Source organism: Diabrotica undecimpunctata, chromosome 7 (assembly GCF_040954645.1).
Source record: "Diabrotica undecimpunctata isolate CICGRU chromosome 7, icDiaUnde3, whole genome shotgun sequence".
Taxonomy (NCBI): domain Eukaryota; kingdom Metazoa; phylum Arthropoda; class Insecta; order Coleoptera; family Chrysomelidae; genus Diabrotica; species Diabrotica undecimpunctata.
In genome coordinates, this window is record NC_092809.1 from 82,328,581 (window position 1) to 82,349,921 (window position 21,341).

The 21,341-nt window shown below is 34.3% G+C and overlaps 1 protein-coding gene across 1 annotated transcript in view; it reads right to left on the bottom strand.

The window, feature by feature from the left end:
- Positions 1-12,777: 12,777 nt before the first annotated feature.
- Positions 12,778-21,341, bottom strand: part of LOC140445539 (cytochrome b5-related protein-like) — a 553,029-nt gene continuing 544,465 nt past the window's right edge. Inside the window, exon 5 of the mRNA XM_072537636.1 lies at positions 12,778-12,913. Coding sequence (XP_072393737.1) covers positions 12,883-12,913 — 31 coding nt within the window. The 3' untranslated portion in view covers positions 12,778-12,882. The remainder of the gene's footprint in view (positions 12,914-21,341) is intronic.

The following is a 21,341-nucleotide window of genomic DNA, read 5'->3' on the forward strand; positions in this document are numbered from 1 at the left end:
TACTTTAGTAAACAGATCGTGGAAAGTTCTCCACGTTTCATATCTGCCTTCATACACAGGGATTTTTACCTGCGGCAATGTCACACCGTCCCTCCTCTGTGTGCTTTCTGGCCGTTGCACTCCTGGCCTTATTTTCTTTAAAACTTCCCTGACTTTCCTCTTTAGATGATTTATTCTCTCTACTTCTCCATTATCTGTAGCGTCTAGTTCCTCATTTACTGCTGCTTCAATCATTAGTGTATTCACCTTTTTCATGTATTCTCTTAACTCCGACTGTAATTCTTCATCCTCCTGTAAGTCTTGTTCATTTTCTGGCCGTAATAATTCCTCGATTCTTTGTTTTCTTATCTGTATCTCCTTTACTTTCGGTGCTTTTCCTCTTTTCAGCACCCTTCCATATTCTTCCAACAGGGTTTTCCCCTCAATGTATATCTTAAATACCTAATCATAGTATTTTGTTTCAAAATATTTTTCTTTCGGTATACCCCCTTCTAGCTGCTTTTCGTGGTTATTTAAAAATTTTGCCCAATATTCTATTAATTTTTCCTGTCTATCCCGGATGTATTGTTGATTTTTCCGAGATTGGGAATCCTTTTTTGTATTTGAAACGAGTTTCGTTATTTCTGTTCCTATCTCCGCTTGCTTAACGTATATACTTTCCATGATTATTTTTATAAATTTTTACATTCAGCGGTAAATATATTAGACAATACGAAATGTACGTTATTTATTAAATAAGTATACCTGTACTATAACACTTTCTTTTCTTTTGGAATGTGCAATTTAGCGAAATATGAGTTTGACCTTGCCTGCTGTGCTATTCTTTGTACTGAGGTAGGTCAAGATGTAAACGACACACTCTCACTATGATATATATCAAAATAAATGAAATTATTTGCTACGTAATTATTTTAATTTTTCGAAATAAAGTATTTAATTGAAATTAAAAGCAAGCTATATGTATGAACGTTTCTTTTTTCAAATTGTCATACAAAATTACTGTTTAGTAAATTATAGGTTTGAATGACGTTTATTTTTGTTTTATCAATTCTCTGTATTATTTAAATGGTATACATTCTAAAGTACATTATTATACGATTGATAGAGTGGAGATTGTTGTTCTAAATTGTTAAATTGTAAAAAAAAACTTGTTAAATTGTAAGATTGTAAAAGTTGGAAGATTTTGTAATTATTCAAAAACTTACGGTTTTTTGTGTTCTTAGACGTTGAGGATCCCTCGCTTCTGGTGGGTTCTGCAATCAGTCCTGTCCTTTGGCTGCTCTGCGGCTCTAGTATGGCTCTCGGCTTTGGTACTGCTCTCGGCTCTAATATGGCTCTCGGCTTTGGTACTGCTCTCGGCTCTAGTATGGCTCTCGGCTTTGGTACTGCTCGCGGCTCTATTATGGCTCTCGGCTTTGGTACTGCTCTCGGCTCTAGTGTGGCTCTCGGCTTTGGTACTGCTCTCGGCTCTAGTATGGCTCTCGGCTTTGGTACTGCTCTCGGCTCTAGTGTGGCTCTCGGCTTTGGTACTGCTCTCGGCTCTAGTATGGCTCTCGGCTTTGGTACTGCTCTCGGCTCTAGTGTGGCTCTTGGCTTTGGTACTGCTCTCGGCTCTAGTATGGCTCTCGGCTTTGGTACTGCTCTCGGCTCTAGTATGGCTCTCGGCTTTGGTACTGCTCTCGGCTCTAGTATGGCTCTCGGCTTTGGTACTGCTCTCGGCTCTAGTATGGCTCTCGGCTTTGGTACTGCTCTCGGCTCTAGTGTGGCTCTCGGCTTTGGTACTGCTCTCGGCTCTAGTATGGCTCTCGGCTTTGGTACTGCTCTCGGCTCTAGTGTGGCTCTCGGCTTTGGTACTGCTCTCGGCTCTAGTATGGCTCTCGGCTTTGGTACTGCTCTCGGCTCTAGTATGGCTCTCGGCTTTGGTACTGCTCTCGGCTCTAGTATGGCTCTCGGCTTTGGTACTGCTCTCGGCTCTAGTATGGCTCTCGGCTTTGGTACTGCTCTCGTTCTCCCGGGTCTAGTGGTCTCTCTGCTACTGAGGGTGTTGCTGGCGTGGACTGTATAGGCTCTCTCAAACTTCCTTGAAGTATTCTGTTTCTCGATAGGACCATGAACAAATCCCCTTCGTTGGCTCAGTGGAGATGTTCGTTCAGTTGTAATGGAAACACCAAATAATAGTAGCAGAGTTTATTGTTGAGACGTACACTATGGGTGTTGACCCGGGATTACTTTGAGTAGAGACTGATGAAGTTGATCGTTAAAGACTATCAAGTTCGTTGAGTGAATATTGATTGAATGCTTCTCTAGGCAAGAGATATTAGTTTTATATAAACTTTAATTGGGTCAATATTTTCGCGGACCTCGCGTGACATGTGTATTTAATTTATGTAAATTGTTTAACTTTGTCAGCACTTTTGACTGATGTCCAAATTATATTATTGATAATTGACCAAATGTGTATGTAACCTAATTAACTACGTGTGTGTATTTAATAACAAATAGATTCATTCGGTCTACAGGGTGATAAAATTATACTGTCCAATTTCGGATATGATTTCTAAAGATTTGATATTGGACAGATCCTTTAAATTGGAGGTGGAGAATGGATCAGTTGTAGAATTCGAGAAGGTGGATGAATATATGTACTTAGGTACTCTTATTGATCAGATGTAAGGAAGAAACTGAAATCAACCTGAGACTGACCAAGAGCAACAGGTGTGCTGGAGCCATGAGCAAAATAATTAAGGCGAAACATGAACTATAAACAAAACCGTACAGAACACATTGGAAGCATGGGAAAGAAAGATACTTCGCAGAATATTTGGTGGAAAAGTAGTAGAGGGAGAATGGAGAAGACGAACTAATGCAGAAGTGTATCATTTGTATGCTAACCCTACAATAACAAAAGTGGTGAAAAAACGTAGACTAGAATGGCTCGGCCATCTAGAAAGAATGCAAGGTAATAGACTAGTCAAGAATATTGCTTGGAGAGTACCTGAGGGCAAAAAAAAGAGAGGAAGACCAAGAAAGAAATGGAGAGATGTAGTGATGGAAGATGTCAGAGAGATGGGAATCAGAGATTGGAAGCTAAGAATAGAAAACGATGGAAATTATCCATCCAGCAATGGGCCTAAAAGGCCTGTTAACGCTGTACATACATACATATTTCTATGGTATCTAGTGGTTGAATTTGGCCATGTGTCTCTGGGATTGTTAATTTTTCGATTTTCATCTCATGGTTTGGTATTAATTTTCTTGGAACAATTTTTGGAATGGAAACGTCTTGGGACGTCTTTTTATTAAATTGGATACCTTCAATCATTACTGGTACATCTGTCGTCAAGAGGCTGGTTGAATTAATTTCTATCTGCTGGATTCTCATCGGGTGAACTATTCCTAGCAATATGACTTTGCTGGTTTCTTGGAAAAAGTTTTCTGTGATTAATGTTTTTGTGCAATTATCTACATTGGGTATGTTACATTTGGATTGTACATAGTTGTAACAAACTATGTTATCGCCTTGTCCTATACAAATGTCGAACCATTTATTATTTGTACAGTAGCTTGCAGGTGGCAGAATCATAACATGATCTTTGTTTGGAATGGGGTAGATTTTATAGGTAGTGTAAGAAATTTCATGGAGTATAGGGATTTTAATTATTATGAGCATTGTATTTGAAGTTACACAAACTAAAGTTTTTGTTGAGTCAGTTCATAAGAGTGTTCATTACTATTGGGAATTGAATTTCTGGGATAAATTTTGAGAAGGTTTTCTTTAAGGTCTATTATTTCCTTTAGAGTGAATAATTCTATATTAGAGATATTAAGTTCAGATAAAGTAATGGTTCTAATAAGTTTCATTAGAAATTCGTTTATATTTTGGAGATTTATTATCTCATTGTGTAGAATGATATAGCTGTCGAAATCAGCTGATAGTTTGTTGAGTGCAGATATGAGAATTGAATTATCAGAATTTAGTTTTTCTAAAAGTTTATCGAATCTCGTGTTAAAAGAGTTTCCATAAGATATTTGGTTATTAAATTTTTTAATAATTTAATTTGTTAAATTTTGTTTATCTGTTTTACCGATAATTTTTGTTTTGTCTTGTGTTTCTGGATGAATAGTGGAGAAAGGGGCTTGTAATTTAGACTTATGTTTTTTCTTAGAAACATATAGGGATTTTGTGAGGGCTATTTCTAGAATATCTTCGGCATTTTCGTTTTGTCTATCTAAAAGTTGTTGTCTTTTTTGTTTTTGTTTATTATATAGTTCTGCAATAAAGGGTTGGAGTTCTTCTTTATGTCTTTGATTATATGTTTCGTATATCGGAAGATCAAAGTCGAAATGTATTTCTTCCGCATAGGGTCTGCTGTCGCATACAATCTTTTTTAGATAATTGTGGTGCGAAAAGTAGTGTCTTAATTTATTTAGTATGGAAATGGAAGTTTTGTCGGTGAGCTTATAGGATTGACAGTATTTGGAAAAAGGATCTATTATTGTGAGATACAGGTTTTTATTGCAGTGGAATAGATCGATATGTAATATATTAAAGACCATTGAGGGCCAATAAAATTTTTGTTTTAAGTGTTTGTAAGTTTCAATTATTCCGTTGTGATTTTCTACGTGATATTTCTTTATGCATTCTATTTGTTGGTTTTCTTCTCCTATTTCCTGAAGTAGTATATTACAAAAGATTGCTTTGACTGTGGAATTTATTTTTTCTTTAAAATAGTTACATATAAAAGGTCTAAATTCGTGAGGGATTGTTATTGCAAATTTTTGATTTGGTCTAAGGATATTTTGGAAGGTATTTGCTATTTCTGTTTTCCAATTATTTGTCAAAGTGACAGTGTAATGGTGTTTGTTAAAAATTCTTTTGTATTTAATTTCAAAATTATTTAACCTTGGTTTGAAAATAATTTGGTTTGAGGATAAATTAATTGGTTTAGGTGAAATCTCTATTCCAGTGATAGGGTTCTCAACTGATGTATGTTGTGTGTTAGTACTGTTTTATAAGTTATCAAAGTCGGCAAGGAAATCGTCAATGTCGAAATTGTCGGGTGGTTCAGCACATTCTGAACTTGAGCTTAGGGCATTTATTTGGACTCGGCTAAGAGCATCAGCAACTTGATTCTCTTTGCCTTTTTATATTTAACTTTAAAATCATATTCTTCTAGTTTAAGTCTCCATCGGGTTAATCTAGAAGTGGGGTCTTAAATTTTGTAGATCCATACGAGAGGATTGTGATGTGTTTCTACAGTGAATTTTTGGTTGTATAAATACATACGGAAGTGTTTAGAAGAATCTAGTATGGCTAAAAGTTCTTTTTCAATAGTGGAGTACTTTTGTTCTGCGGAATTTAGAGTTCGAGAATAGTAGGCAATTGGGTGATTGTTTTGAGATAATACTGATCCTATAGCTATATTAGAGGCGTCTGTATAGTCAGTACAAAAGGCTTTTCGAAGTCTGGGTATTGTACAACTGGGGAATTAGTTAACAATTGTTTGCATTTTGCAAAACATTCTAAATAATTTGGGTTAGTAGGGTCAATAGTTGCTCCTTTTCGAGTACATCTCGAAAATGGGGATGTTATTTTCGCAAAGTTGGGTATGAATCTTCGGTAGTAACCGATTAAACCAAGAAATGACTTAATTTTTTTTACTGTTTTTAGTAGAGGATATTTTTGTATAGCTTCGATTTTTGCTGGGTTAGATTTGATTCCTTCGGTTGTCACTACGTGACCTAAGAAAGAAACTTCTTTCGTGAGAAACTCGGATTTGTCTAACTGAATTTTTAAATTATTTTTTCTGAAAGTGTCAAAAATGGTAGCAATATGAACTAAGTGTTCTTGCAGTGACTTGTGAACATGTAAAAATATAAATGCAAATATATATAAAAAATTCGTTGAAGTAAAAATGTTATAAATAATATAAATTCAATAAACAATAAATAATAAATTCAATGTAAATGTTTAAGAATTCAATAAATATAATAAATGCTCATAAATAATGGTAAAGAAAGGAAAAACTTATGCAAGGATGATCGTGTTTGATTTCCAATACATTTTTCTCTTTTACCAGGTTCTTCAGGATTTCATCAAACTAATGTAGACCAGGAAACGACTATGTTTCTGTATGAAATATCCTGTGGTTCGCAGCGCCAGAAATGTTTCTTCAACGTTAAGTTTCCCAAAAAAAAATCTTTATTTCGAAATTAAAAGTTTACAATTTTTAGAAATACTACAAACTACTACATTTATTGATTTTAACTTGACTATTGAAACATAATAATTACAATAATAATAAAAATATTGATTTCTTCCTATTTATAACATCGGACATCGGAATCTGCTGATTCTTAATAGTAGGGGAGCTTATGGTTACATTTCTATATATATATATATATATATATATATATATATATATATATATATATATATATATAGTGTAGGTAAAAGGTTATGGTCGGTATAGTAAAATTTAACAGGATATCTAACGCAGATATAAAATCATATTTTCAGCGAAAAGACAAAGATAACAATCATATTTCCCCTTGGTCTCCCCTCCATATTTCTTATTGCTGCCCATTGCCCAGTAGTAAGACGATTAGTTCCGATTAGTTTCGATTAGTTCCGATCTGAGATCTTTGGTTCCGATCCTAAGAAACTAGAGGTGGGTCTTTGACATTTTTATCGGAACCGTTTTTCGTAAACTGTAACTATACCCTGGCTGCTTAAAACATGGAATCCAAGGTCGCATGATCACTCAATGCAAGCATCGATAGGCGCTCGAAACTAGACCTTATGGGAAACTGTTTACACCGTCATTATTTGTGTCATGATACTATAACTTAAATGTTTTATGTATCATGATTTGTGTTTCACTTTTTCTAGCTGGTGAATTTTGTGAAAATGTTTAAAATTAATGTAAATCAATAGCCTCTAAAAAACGGTATAAATATATTATAGCAACATTGTTAGTTCGTTTTTGTTGAGCGGTGTAAACGTGATATTGAAATAATATTGTTACGATAAATACGACTTATGTTTGGCCTGTAAACATTTTGTTATTCTAACTTGTGTTTTCAAGTATATTCTCCGACACGCTAGAAACCTGTCAGGCGTTCCCTTCCATTCGAGAAAGGTCAACATCCAGTCGAGGGGATTTCAGACTAACGGCTGTTTGATATATATAGTGGGATTTTCATTGTGTGAAGTAGTCTGAAAATATAATCGTATCGAGTTTAAATTGTAACGCGGAAATAAATTAGTATTGTAAATAAATAATATAGATTAAAGTAGTTGTGTTCTAGTTTTTAGTAATAAGTGTAAGAATATATATATATATATATATATATATATATATATATATATATATATATATATATATCTATATATATATATATATATATATATATATATATATAAATATATATATATATATATATATATATATATATATATAAATTTAATGAAGACTTTAATAAACTAAGTGTTAGAACATTTAATAATAAACCTTTTATTAAATAAATAATAGATAGATTAGAATTATTAAAAATATTACAAATGGTGTCGGAAGTGAAATAAAAGTAAATTAGACTTATAATAATCATAACAAGTTTGTTCCGAAGTGAATATTTTTAAATTGTGAAAATGTCTACGATCTATGAGCTCACAGTTACGAATTTAAGAAGACATCTCGAGAACAGAGAATTAGCTTCTACTGGAAAAAAGGCTGATTTAGTCCAACGACTAAAGAACGCTTTGGAGGAAGAAGGATTGGACCCCAAAACTTATATATTTGAAGACAAACATGATGCTGTCTGAAAAAGAAAAAGCTGTAAACCTGATTATCGCTCTTCGAGGAGATGCCTTAGATGTGCTTCTGACCATAGCCGTAGAGGAGACTGACGATTTCGAACAGGTTAAATGAAGAAGAGGTTAAATATGCGATATATCCACGAACATTTGGAGCATGTGTATCAGTCGCAGCTTAAAAATCGAAGATAAAAGGGAGATGAGGCTCTTCAAGAATATGAGGTAGATATTGCCAGACTAGTACGATATGCTTATCCAACAGCTCCCGAAGACATGATGGAAAAATTGGCCGTTCAAACATTTATTGATGGTCTTTGTGATCATGAAATGCAGAGAACACTGCGATTAGCTTGTCACAAGATGCTGGTTGATGTCTTATCCGCCCTCGAATACGAGTCAGCTACGCAGGCCTCTGTCGGGTACAGTAAAGTTAGGACCGTAAAAGAGGAAGGAGATGAAGATAAACTCGACCAGTTCGTTAATATGATGAAAAGTATGACATATAAGAAAACGAAGACCATAAGATGCTGGAATTGTGGCGAAATAGGACACGTACGAAGTTCATGTAAGCACCTTAGGTACGACGCAAATAAAAAAACTCACCGTCAGGAAAACTAGAACGGGTCGGCCGTAGGGGGGCAACTTCGACCCGGAACTTTTCTAAAGACTCTCTCATACTAATAGGTTCTTTGAAATATCGTCAAGATAGTGTATATGTAGATGGAGAAATAAATGGTAAAAGGCATACGTTGTTGGTGGATACCGGGACGACCAGAACCATTATACGGCCGACAGTTATAAAGAGCCGTAAGAAACTGTTACCAACGAGGTTGCGACTTCGGACCACTACAGGTGAAAATGCCAACATTCATGGAGAAATCCAGGTACAATAAAATTAGGAATTGGAGCAGAAAAGTTCGTCCATACTGTTATAGTTGCTGACATCGAAGAGGATGTTATATTAGGAATGGACGTCATAAACATGCATGGATTCCAATTGGATTTTAAGAATACGGTAATCAAAGTTGGTAACGAGGAGGTATTTCTTCATCCACATGATGACAACACCGTGCAAGCAGCCGTTAAAGAACATACAGTCGTGCCTGTGAGAAGTCAAACGATCGTAGTAGCGTGGTTACAGGGAATTGTAGACGAAGGGACACCTGTTATGATGGAGCCTTGAAACCATGACGATGAGGTTGACCGAGGAATTATAATTGGAAAGGAATTGGTGACTTCGGCTAAAGAAATACCTGTGAGACTTATCAATGTCAATGACTACCCAGTGACCATCAAGAAAGAGACAAAAGTAGGAACTTGTGTACCTGTGACATCCATAATCCGTCAGACGACAACATCCGATAATTCCAACGACAAATTCGACCAAATGGTTGCAGTTGCTGGACAGTCTCTAAATCAGATGGAGAAAAGGAAATTAAGGAAATTTCTTTGGCAGTATCGTGATATTATCGTACCGAAAGGAGAAAAGACATGAAGAACTACCGTTGTTAAGCATAAAATTGATACTGGTAATGCTAAGCCAATTCGTCAAACAGGTCGACGATTACCACAGGCGAAAAGAGAGTAAGCTGAAACGATTGCTCAGGAAATGAAGAAAGACGGGGTGCTAGAACCTTCTACGAGCCCATGGGTCTCTCCGGTGGTTCTGGTTAAGAAGAAAGACGGAACGGCAAGGTTCTGTGTGGATTACCGTTTACTGAACAACATTACCAAGAAAGATAGTTATCCTCTTCCTCGGATCGACGACACATTGGACACATTGGCTGGAAGTAAATTGTTTTCTACTTTAGATTTGAAGTCTGGATACTGGCAGGTAGAAATGGACCCAGTAGATAAAGAGAAGACAGCCTTTACCACAGGATCTGGATTGTGGCAATTCAATGTTATGCCATTTGGACTCTGTAATGCTCCTGCGACATTTGAGAGATCTATGGAAAATGTGTTGAGAGGGTTATCTTGGAAAACATGCCTGGTTTATCTAGATGACATAATCGACTTGGGGGAGATATTTGAAGATCATTTGAAGAATTTAGAAAACGTTTTTAATCAACTTAAAGCTGCCCAATTGATGTTGAACCACAAGAAGTGCCAGCTATTTCAAAGTAAAGTCAATTATCTGGATCATATAGTCAGTAAAGAAGGAGTGGCCGTGGATAAGGGAAAAATCAATTGTATTAAGGAATGGCCAGAACAAACTGACAAACATCAAGTGAGAAGTTTTCTTGGACTATGTACTTACTACCGGAGGTTTATTAAGAAGTTTGCAGATATCGCTAAGCCATTAACGCGACTTACAGAGGAAGCAAGAGATTACCGCTGGGATACAGACTGCCAAAATGCCTTTGAGACCTTGAAAAAGCATTTAATCACAGCACCAATTTTAGGGTATCCACTGCCAAAAGGAGATTTCATCTTAGATACAGATGCAAGTAATGTGGGAATTGGAGGAGTGCTATCTCAGATTCAAGGAGGACAGGAAAGAGTCCTTGGATATTTTAGTAAAGTTCTTTCAAAACCTGAGCGGAATTATTGCGTCACGAGAAGAGAACTTCTAGCAGTAGTGAAATCAGTAGAGCACTTCTATCAATACCTCTATGGAAGGAAGGTATTAATCCGAACCGACCATGCCACCTTTAAGTAGTTGATGCAGTTTAAGAATCCAGAGGGTCAGATAGCCAGATGGATCGAACGACTCCAAGAATACGATGTTAAGATTGAGCGCCGGGCCGGAGTTAGACACAGAAACGCTGATTCTATTTTAAAAAGGCCGTGACCAGTCAAGTGTTCCCACTGCAACAAAACTGAATCCAAGGAAGCAGCAGTGCTAAGAACAACGATGGTCAACGGCGATTGGACGCCTACTAAGATAAGGGAAGAACAAGAGACAGATCCAGTTATACAGAAAATTCGAAAATGGAAAGAGGAAAACCGTCGACCACCTTGGCAAGAAATATCAAACCTATGCTCAGTAGTTAAGACGTATTGGGCCCAGTGGGACTCATTTATCATGGAAGATAGCTTGCTCAAACGAGTACTGGAAAATGATGACGGTTCAGAGAAGAGAAGACAATTCGTGATCCCAAAGAGCAGAATAGCCGAAGTACTTCGTTAGTTACACGACAGTCCATCAGGAGGGCATTTTGGTGTAAAGAAGACCCTTCAGAGAATTCGGGAACGGTTTTATTGAATGAACAGTTCCGACGATGTAAAAGACTGGTGTAAGAAATGTACTATTTGTGCTACGAGTAACGGACCTTATCGAAAAAGGAGAGCTCCTATGAGACAATATAATGTTGGAAGCCCGTTTGAAAGAATAGCTTTCTTTGGACATTGCCGGGCCATTTCCAGAAAGTGAAAATGGAGGCAAGTACATGTTGGTAGTAATGGATTACTTCACTAAGTGGGTCGAGATTTACGCACTTCCAGACCAGAAGGCCGCCACCATTGCAGATAAGTTGATCAAAGAATATATCAGCCGATTTGAAGTGCCTTTGGAGATTCATAGTGACCAAGGAATTAACTTCGAAAGCGATCTATTCCAAGGAATATTTGATAGATTAGGCATGAAGAAAACAAGAACTACAGCATATCATCCGTAGTCGGATGGTATGGTAGAACGGATGAATAGGACAGTTTGCAAGTATTTGACAAAGATGGTGTCCGATCATTAGGGAGACTGGGACCAATATCTTCCGTTCTTCACAATGGCCTACAGATCTGCTGTTAACGAATCAACAGGCAAGACACCAGCCAGAGTCCCATTCGGACGCGAGATGCGACTATCTTGTGATCTAGAGTTTGGGTGTCGACCTGAAGAAGATGCAGCAGGTAAAGATTATGTGATAAAATTACGAAGAAGAATGTACAATGTACACGAGTTGGTCCGTTTCCATCTTCAGATCGCTAGCGACCGAATAAAGAAACGGTACGATACGCAAGCCGAAAAGGGGTGCTTTAAGGAGAACGAAAAATCTGGCTCCATAATCCCAAGAAGCGAAAAGCTTGGTCTCCCAAGTTGCAGCAGTTTTGGGAAGGTCCATAACTCATTATGGAGAAGATCAACGATGTCATCTACCGAATAAGCAAGATTCCGAGGGGAAAGCCGATGATAGTACACCATAACCGGCTGGAGTCTTTCGAAGGTGACCACGACGTAGATGAAGAAGTGGAAGTAAACCAAGTCCAAGATGTGTCTGACCTCACGTTTGAGGAATTCATGGGTGCCTATGGAGGTACCGGTAAGGCAAGATATGGTGTTACCACTGAAGAAAAGCAAGATCTACTCGGGCTTTCCGATGACTGCTCGCTAGCCCTTCGTTTGTTGTAGAACTTCAATGCCAATTTCCAGCTGCCGGGAAAGCCTTGAAACTCCAAGATGCATCACGTCACGGTACATCATAATATTCATACTATATAGTTGTGATTATAATTGAAGCCAAAGCTTCCGACAGTATATTCTCCCCTGTATAACAATCATACAATCAATGCTTAGGTCTTGGGAAGTTTGAGGAGATAATACATCATATGCTGCACCTGTAGAATCTTCTTGCTCAGAATTCATATTAGTTGCTGAAGTAGGGATATTGTAATTTGATAAGTGTGATGGAAAATTTTACATACTATACTGTTTCTCATTGTCTGCTGAATTATTTTTCCTCATTTGCGAAAGAGGTTCCTGTAACATTACCGACTGCAATTTTGACTGACAAACTAAGGCTCGGTTAAGTGGCATATTATTTAATTGAATAGCTAAGCTTTTGCAAAAAAAAAAAAAATTCAGTTTCCAGATGACTGGGTTCTTGTGAGTTTTTGTTATCATCTGAAATCTTTTGCAACTTATTAATTGCTATCTCCATGGAATATATTTCGGAAGTATTCTTCCGTTTTTCACTTTTTTGATGTTCTTGGAATTGACAATTTACGGACTGGTGTATTTTGTCTAAATTCAGATGGTGTGTTTGCGCTAGTATCTGGTGTAAGGTCAGTTTCTAAGATTCGTTCTTCATCGGTACCAACTACTGTCTCCTCGGCGTCATAATCCTCATTCATATGCCCCTCGGCCATTTGGGGGATTGCCTGAAAATTTATAAATCTTTATTTAATAGAATTGTTCTTCCTGACCTTTTTGATAAATAGTTTAAATGAAAATCATGACATTTAGTTTTATTAAACCATGATCAGAATTTTGTTCTACTTATGTAGATAGTTAAACATAACTAACAAAATAAACAACTAACCTTTACTATTCCTTTCCATCGGTATAATCGAAATTGCATAATTTGTATACTAAAATGTAAATAGTATAAGTTAGCAATTAATTGTGTTATAATAGTTATGTTTAGTTATTAATTAAGAAATTTTTTTTCAGGTACTCATAACAGTTAAAGAAAGGAATGTTATAATGGAAAATTATAATTCTCTATGGAATTTTCTTAATTGTTGTGGGGCCATGGATGGCAAGCTTGTGGTTATACGCTGCCCTCAAAAGACCGGTTCAGAGTACTATAATTACAAACAAACGTTCTTCTTCTTTCAGTACCCTGTCCGATTATCGAACGTTTGCGATCATATTGGCAACAATAACTTTGTTTACGGCTGCTCTAAATAAATTAGCGGTGGTCTCTTGATACCATTCCCGGAGATTTTGGAGCCACGATGTTCTTCGTCGGCCTGGGCCTCTCCTTCCGGCGATCTTACCCTGTATTATGAGGTGTAGAAGGTTATACCTCTCTGGATGTCTCATTACATGACCGAAATATTGTAACTTTCGAATTTTTATCGTTTTTGTTATTTCTGTGCTCTTTTTCATTCGATGTAAAACTATTTCATTTCTTATTCGATCAACCCAACTTATCCGCAATACTCGTCGATAAATCCACATCTCAAAGGCCTCTAATTGTTTCATTAATGTCTCTGTAAGGGTCCAACTCCCCATACCATACAGCAATGTGGAGAATATGTAGCAGCGTATTAATCTGACTTTAGGGTTTAACGGAATATCTTTATTAATTAGAATTTTTTTTAATTTATAGAAGGCGGCTCTGGCTTTTTTTAAACTAAACAAAGGATTAGTTTAATTTTATTTGCAATTGTTGATGTCGATTATAATTTCTTATACATAGATGTGGACACCAACGGAAGAGTAAATGATGCATCTGTATTCTCAAAGTCGTCAATTAACGTGGCACTAAAAAAAATATTCTTAATATACCCCAAGAAGGCGTGATTGTTGCAGATGATGCTTTACCCTTAAGAACCAACATACTGAAACCTTATACACGAAACAATTTTCTCACGGAGCGACAAAGGGTATTTAATTATAGACTTTCACGTGCTCGCCGAATTGTAGAAAATTATTTTGAAATACTTGTCTCTAAATTTCGAATATTTGAAAAGCCTATCCCATTGTATCCCACGATATCAAACAACAAATCATAAACGATCCTACATAACACAAGAATCTGTTGATAGAGGAGACTGGGAGTCTGGCAGAATTCATTTAGGGACATGAAAGAAGGCAAACCATGGAGGACTTGTTGATATAACACATGCATCAAACAACAATTATAAAAAAAACAGCAGCAGTGATTAGGGACTCTTACGCAGACAAATTCATTACTACACATATTGTTCCTTGGCAGTGGAAAATAATTGAAATTTGTTACTTTAATTTAATGTTGTTGGCTTGTTTTTACATACTGTAACACTATTTTAAGTACTTTATAAATTGTTGTAGCAAATCTGGTATTTTAATAAAGTATTTATTTTGTACTTACCAAATTTGATGAGTACTTCTTGGGTATTGAAACTGGGCGTAAAAATGAATCCGCTTGGGTAAACCAAAGTAATTCAGGCAAGTAAATATCATCCGTACCAGTGCCACTTTTTTTTCGACTTAAGTACCTTGTGTAGTTCTGCCATACAGTGTAGGTAAAAGTTTATGGTCGGTATGGACCTTATGTGAGATAGAGTGAGAAACACCTGTTTAAAAAGAGAGAGGTATATTAGGTCCGCCCTTTAAATCGCCGAACTTGCATGAGTGGAAATAATACAAAAGGGGAAATTCAACGTTGCCAAACTTATTGGTTTTATTTGACCTGTTGTCTGTTTAGCATTTGAACAATGTTCTATAATCAAATTTGGGCGAAATGGATTTAAATGACAGCTTACTGTTTTTTATTGGGATTATGCCACAATTTTACTTTACAATAAGTATAATATAACATTTTGATTTTCACTTCGGAAATCGTTTTATATAAATAAAATTAATAATGATTCGTATTTTAAGTACGATTTCCGAATTTAAAATCTAAACATCAAAATAAGCTTATTTTAAAGTTACATTGTGCCTTATTTCCAATAAAAATAATAAAATGAATATAACTCCACAATAAATAAACCTTCATACGAAATTATTTGGCAACGTCTCATGTCGCGTAGTCAAAGCACCGAATCAGATGTAGAGGTGGATCTTTGATGTTTTTATCGTTAAGAGCGTAGGCGCAAAATTTCGGACCAATGGCTTTTTAAATGCATTCTTTTTTTCGAATCCTAAGAAAACTAATAAATATTTTTGAAAAATTTAAACGCAGAACGAAAGAATACATTATTACCGAGGGCCGAAAGTCTCTCTCCGAAAACTTCTATAATGTTTATTTTAATAAGTTACAGGGGTGAAAAAAGAGAAAATTTAGTGTGATTTTGAATTTTAAGTATCTCATTCGAAAAAACTTTTTGTTTATTCTAAGGGACTTTCGGTCCTCGGCAATAATGTCACCTTTCATTCTGCGTTTAAATTTTTCAAAAATATTTGTTAGTTTTCTCAGGATTCGAAAAAAAAAATGAATACATTTAAAAAGCATTGGCCCGAAATTTTGCGCCTACGCTCTTAACGCAACTAAACCGATTTTCGTAAACAATAACTATGATTGTTTAACAGTAGTTTCAAGTAAGAGAGTACGTACATAAACAAACATAATGGATATTATCGTTTATGTGTATATTTATTGAAGTAAAAGAAACTAATGAAGGATATATTTATTATAACTTGAAAAATAAACTTAACAATACAAATAGTAAATCGTACTTACATTTACATTACACGTTATTATTAAATCGCGAATCGTCTAAATTGACATTTAAAAACGTAAGTTTTTCTACTTTACTTCTTGTTAACCGTGTTCTTCTTTTGTTTAAAATTAAAACCAGATTTTGAACATGTGTTCACATTTACAATACTTATTGCTAAACCCGATATTAGTAATTGTACTACGTCGGATACTATGGATGTAAGGTTACCGTTTGCTAAAATTTTATTGCAAGATTCTTCAAGGCAGCGTACCATAACAATCACTGAACTACCCTTCAAGTATTTTTGGCCACTCATTGTACTTGTTATTTCTTAAGGCCGTAAAATTTGGTAAAATTGAAAACAAATAATCCAGTCTTCATTATTTAGATTTGGTCCAAGTCTAAGCCTGTATTAACTAATACAAAAGTGGAACGGATTGCCTCTTCTAACTAGGTTATTCTTTTTAACCGTGTTCTTTTTTTATTTAAAATTAAACCAGATTTTGAACATGCTTTCACATTTACAATACTTTATGAATATAGTGGTTAAGTTAGGATATACATGACAATGGTTTTTCCACCATTGTAATGGACTCTCGATACAGGTGTACGTTTAGATGAGTATGTCCAATTAATTGTTCAAAAATACACCATGGACTTAAGTCGTCTTTATCGGTTTACTTTTCTTGTACTGGTTGATTTTTAATAGTACAATCTTCTTTTTCTTTTTTTATAGAAGTAACCAGCTTCTTAACTCTTTCTTTTGTTTTTTTACCTGCATTTTTATCAGAAAATCCCTGCACTTTAAATCGTAAATCCATAAATGTACATAATGACAATGTGCCACTCTGTTCTATCCCTCTAAATCTTTTTGCTAAACGCGATATTAGTAATTGTACTACGTCGGATACTATGGATGTAAGGTTACCGTTTGCTAAAATTTTATTGCAAGATTCTTGCAGGCAGCGTACCATAACAATCACTGAATTACCCTTCAAGTACTTTTGGCCACTCATTGTACTTGTTATTTCTTTAAAAAGCCGTAAAATTTGGGAAAGTTAAAAACAAATAATCCAGTCTTCATTATTTAGATTTGGTCAAAGTCTAAGTCTGTATTAACTAATACAAATGTGGAACAGATTGCCTCTTCCAACTCGGTCATTCTTTTTAACATGTAATAGGTGAAGTTCTACCTAGTTTCCACATCTTGGATTGGCCGTTTGGGAACTTTGTTATGTTGTAATTGATACTTTAAAAGCCTTTATAAAGATAAGGTACGTTTTTGAAATGTGTTTTTTTAGAAAGTGAAATTTGAAATTAGTGAAATAATTTCACAATTTCTAAATTTTCGGTTAAATATTGTCCTGTTAATACGATGTAACTCTCAGTTACTCCATATGTCCAGAGGTCAGTAGTAATACAGATATTTTCTACTTCTTTAACAACTTTTGATCTAATAATTTGCTTAGTTTTGATATAATATTCCTGAAGTAATGAACCTGACGTAATGAACAAGTTTTTCTTGTTGGCGGTTTATATCCAGGAATTCACCCTGCAAACTTTTTAAAAGCTCGTTCTTCAACTATGGAAAACGGACGAAACGAGTCTTTGCATAGGTTTAGTAAATCCATATCTATTTGTTACTTTTGTTCTGAACTAATATTTTTATTAATGGAAGTATCCATCACCTTTTGACGCCTAGGTGACGGTGGCAGTATGTCAGTACTTGTAGTAGAAGTAGTCGAAACGGACAGAAATGCGTCAGGAGAAGTTTCAATCATTGCAATATTCAGAAAGCGGACCATAAAAGCTGCATCTTCTATAAATGTGCATTTTTTTTAAATAAAATTATTATTCTAATACTAGGTCAATAATTTTGACTAAGAAAAATAATTCGTAATTGAATATTTACAATAAATAAATCCTTTGACGAACTATCAATAAAGATTTGAAATCGAAAATGCAGATCAATCGTAAATCGAAACCCATTCATTAATCAGAATACCTAGTTATAAAAAACAAAAGAAAGAGTTACGAAGCTGATTACTTCTATAAAAAAAGAAAAAGAAGATTGTACCAGTGAAAATCAACCAGTACAAGAAAAAGAAACTGATAAAGATGACTTAAGTCATCATGACTCATCTAAACATACACCTGTATCTAGAGATATAAAAGAAGTCGACATGTATTTGTCTGATGATATTACCCACAAAAAATTTCGAACGGAGATTGGAACTGTCCATTACAGTGGTGGAAAAACCATCGCCATGTATATCCTAACTTAACCACTATATTCATAAAATATTGTAGTATTGTAACAAAATCTGTTCCTTGCGAACACATGTTCAAAATCTGGTTCAATTTTAAACAAAAGAAGAAACAACAAGAAAAGTGGAAAAACGTATGTTTTTAAATGTCAATTTAGACGATTCGCGATTTAATAATGTGTCATGTAAATGTAAGTAATATTTGTATTGTTTAATTTATTTTTTAAGTTATAATAAATATATCCTTCGTTAGTTTCTTTCAATATAATAGCCAATATGTTTTTTGTGTACTCGCTTATTTGAAACTACTGATAAACAATCAACTAGTTACAGTTTACGAAAAACGGTTCCGATAAAAATGTTAACGACCCACCTCTAGTTTCTTAGGATCGGAACCAGAGATATGTATATCTCAGATCGGAACTAATCGGAACTAATCGGAACTAATCGAAACTAATAGGAACTAATCGTCTTAGTACTGGGCAATGGACAGCAATAAGAAATATGGAGGGGAGACCAAGGGGAAATATGATTGTTATCTTTGTCTATTCGCTGAAAATATGATTTGATATATGTGTTGATATCCTGTTAAATTTTACCATACCGACCATAAACTTTTACCTACACTGTATATCTTGTTCTACTACTTTTTATTTTCAATTTAATGTCATTTTCCGAAAGTTCCGCAATACTTAATTCTAATAAAAGACTCTTTATTGCCTTCTCCCTCAATACCCTGTTTTTTGTAATTTTCTGATTTGTTATTCCAGATTCACTCGTAATTTTTGCACAATTTTAAAAAGAAATTTATATATATATATATATATATATATATATATATATATATATATATATATATATATATATATATATATATATATATATATATATATATATAAATATATATATAAATTTCTTTATATATATATATATATATATATATATATATATATATATATATATATATATATATATATACGTTCGAATTATCGGGTAAAGTGGTCTGTAATGAAAATCTTTCTTTTTTCTAAGATACTCAATATTTCGCTATTTATTTAATAGCTTCCTCAGGAGTAAACTAAAACAATTTGAACATTACAAAAAATGGCGTACAAATACATTTTAAAACACTCACAGAAATTAAAAGATTTCGCACATAAAAGCTGACATTGAAGTGTTTGAAATATTGAATGTCAAGATTAAATTGTCTTAAGCACGTTCGTTACAGCTATACGATAAAAAATTAAAATTATTTCAAATGTAAAAATAAAAATAATAAAAGAAACGTTAGAAGAATGATATTTCTTTGATGTAGGTATTATTAAAGTTAGTTGTTATTAAGATAACTGTTGGCTATTTTGAATATTTATAAATTTTGTTAAATATATTACAATATATGTTACTTAACTGTCCAGTGTCCGTTTTATAATTGAAAGTGTTTTTATTTTTGTTAATGTAATACATCTCCAGAAATAATCTACTTTTGTAGTTATCAGTCTGTTCCAAAAGGTGAGCTTTGTTATAGTCTAGCATAATATGACCAGTGTTTTCATAGTGCTCAACCACTGCGCAAGTATTTTTTTTCCCAAGCGGCAATCACTTTTATGTTGTGTGATGCGTTGTTTTAGCCATTGGGATGTTTGACCAATGTAGCCATTTTGACATCCTAAACACGGTATTTCATAAACGACATTATTTTTATATAAGGTTTGTACTGGGTCTTTGATTTTTGAAAATAGTTGTTTGCTGTTCGTGGTATTATATTTAGCTATACTAATATTAGGAACATTTCTGAATATGGATATGACAGAATGAGTTAGACCATTAATAAAGGGGAGTTTTTTGTATGGGGAGTAAGTTGATCTTGGTTTTTTAAGGTTTTTATTAGGTCATTATAGTTTTTTTGTATCACTGACGTAGAATCTTTGTCCAAACCCTTATATGTCGATTTGTCGTTTAACAACATTAAGGTTTTGTCGATATACTCCTGTTTGCTCATAGCTACCAAGATCAACTTACTGAACAAGTTGCAAAAAAGTTGATAATTTATGACTCATGTTTCCCTAAACTTTATTGTTTGCCTAAAATTCATAAATTTGACATTCCTCTCAGGCCTATTGTAAGTTCTGTAAAATCCACTACCTACAACATTTCTTAATTCCTTGCTGATACATTAACTGATGCCTTTGAATATCACAATAATTATAATTCTAAGGACACATTTACCTTTGTCAATGCTGTTAGAGGAATGCAGTTACCAAATGATTATGTTTTAATTTCTTTAGATGTGGTGTCGCTATTTACAAACATTCCACTAAATATGGTCACGAACATTATAGAATCAAATTGGAACCTTATAAAAGACTACACGACATTATCAAAAGACAATTTTCTACAAATTCTTAGGTTCATTTTTAACAACACTTACTTTAGTTTCAATGGTAAATTTTATTCTCAAATTTTTGGAATACCGATGGGTTCCCCGATTAGTCCAATCCTTGCAACTATTGTAACTGATCATCTCTTAGATAATGTAAATACGCAATTACCTTTTGAATTACCGTTTATATATAAATATGTCGATGACATCATATGTGCAGTTCCATCTTATCACATCAATACCACACTAAACATTTTTAATTCATTTAATAAACATCTTCAGTTTACAATTTAAACTGAGACAGATTTTAGTATACCATTTTTAGACACAAGAGTAATAAGAACAAATGACAATATTTTGACATTGGATTGGTACCAAAAGCCGACAGCATCAGGCATGTATATAAATTACTATTCAAACCATACCACCCGTCAAAAATATAATACCGTACTAGGTATAAAAAACAGGATAATGTCCATTGTTGATGACAACTTTTTACAAAAAAATCTGGACATAGTATACAAAATTTTTCGTAACAACGGATTTTCTAAACAAATTAAAAAAAAAAACTGATTTACAGCACTAATTTCTATGACGGTCCCGTCCATGATTCTAACAACAAATTAATCAAATATAAAAAACTCCCCTTTATTAATGGTCTAACTCATTCTGTCATATCCATATTCAAAAATGTTCCTAATATTAGTATAGCTAAATATAATACCATGAACAGCAAACAACTATTTTCAAAAATCAAAGACCCATTATCAACCTTATATAAAAGTAA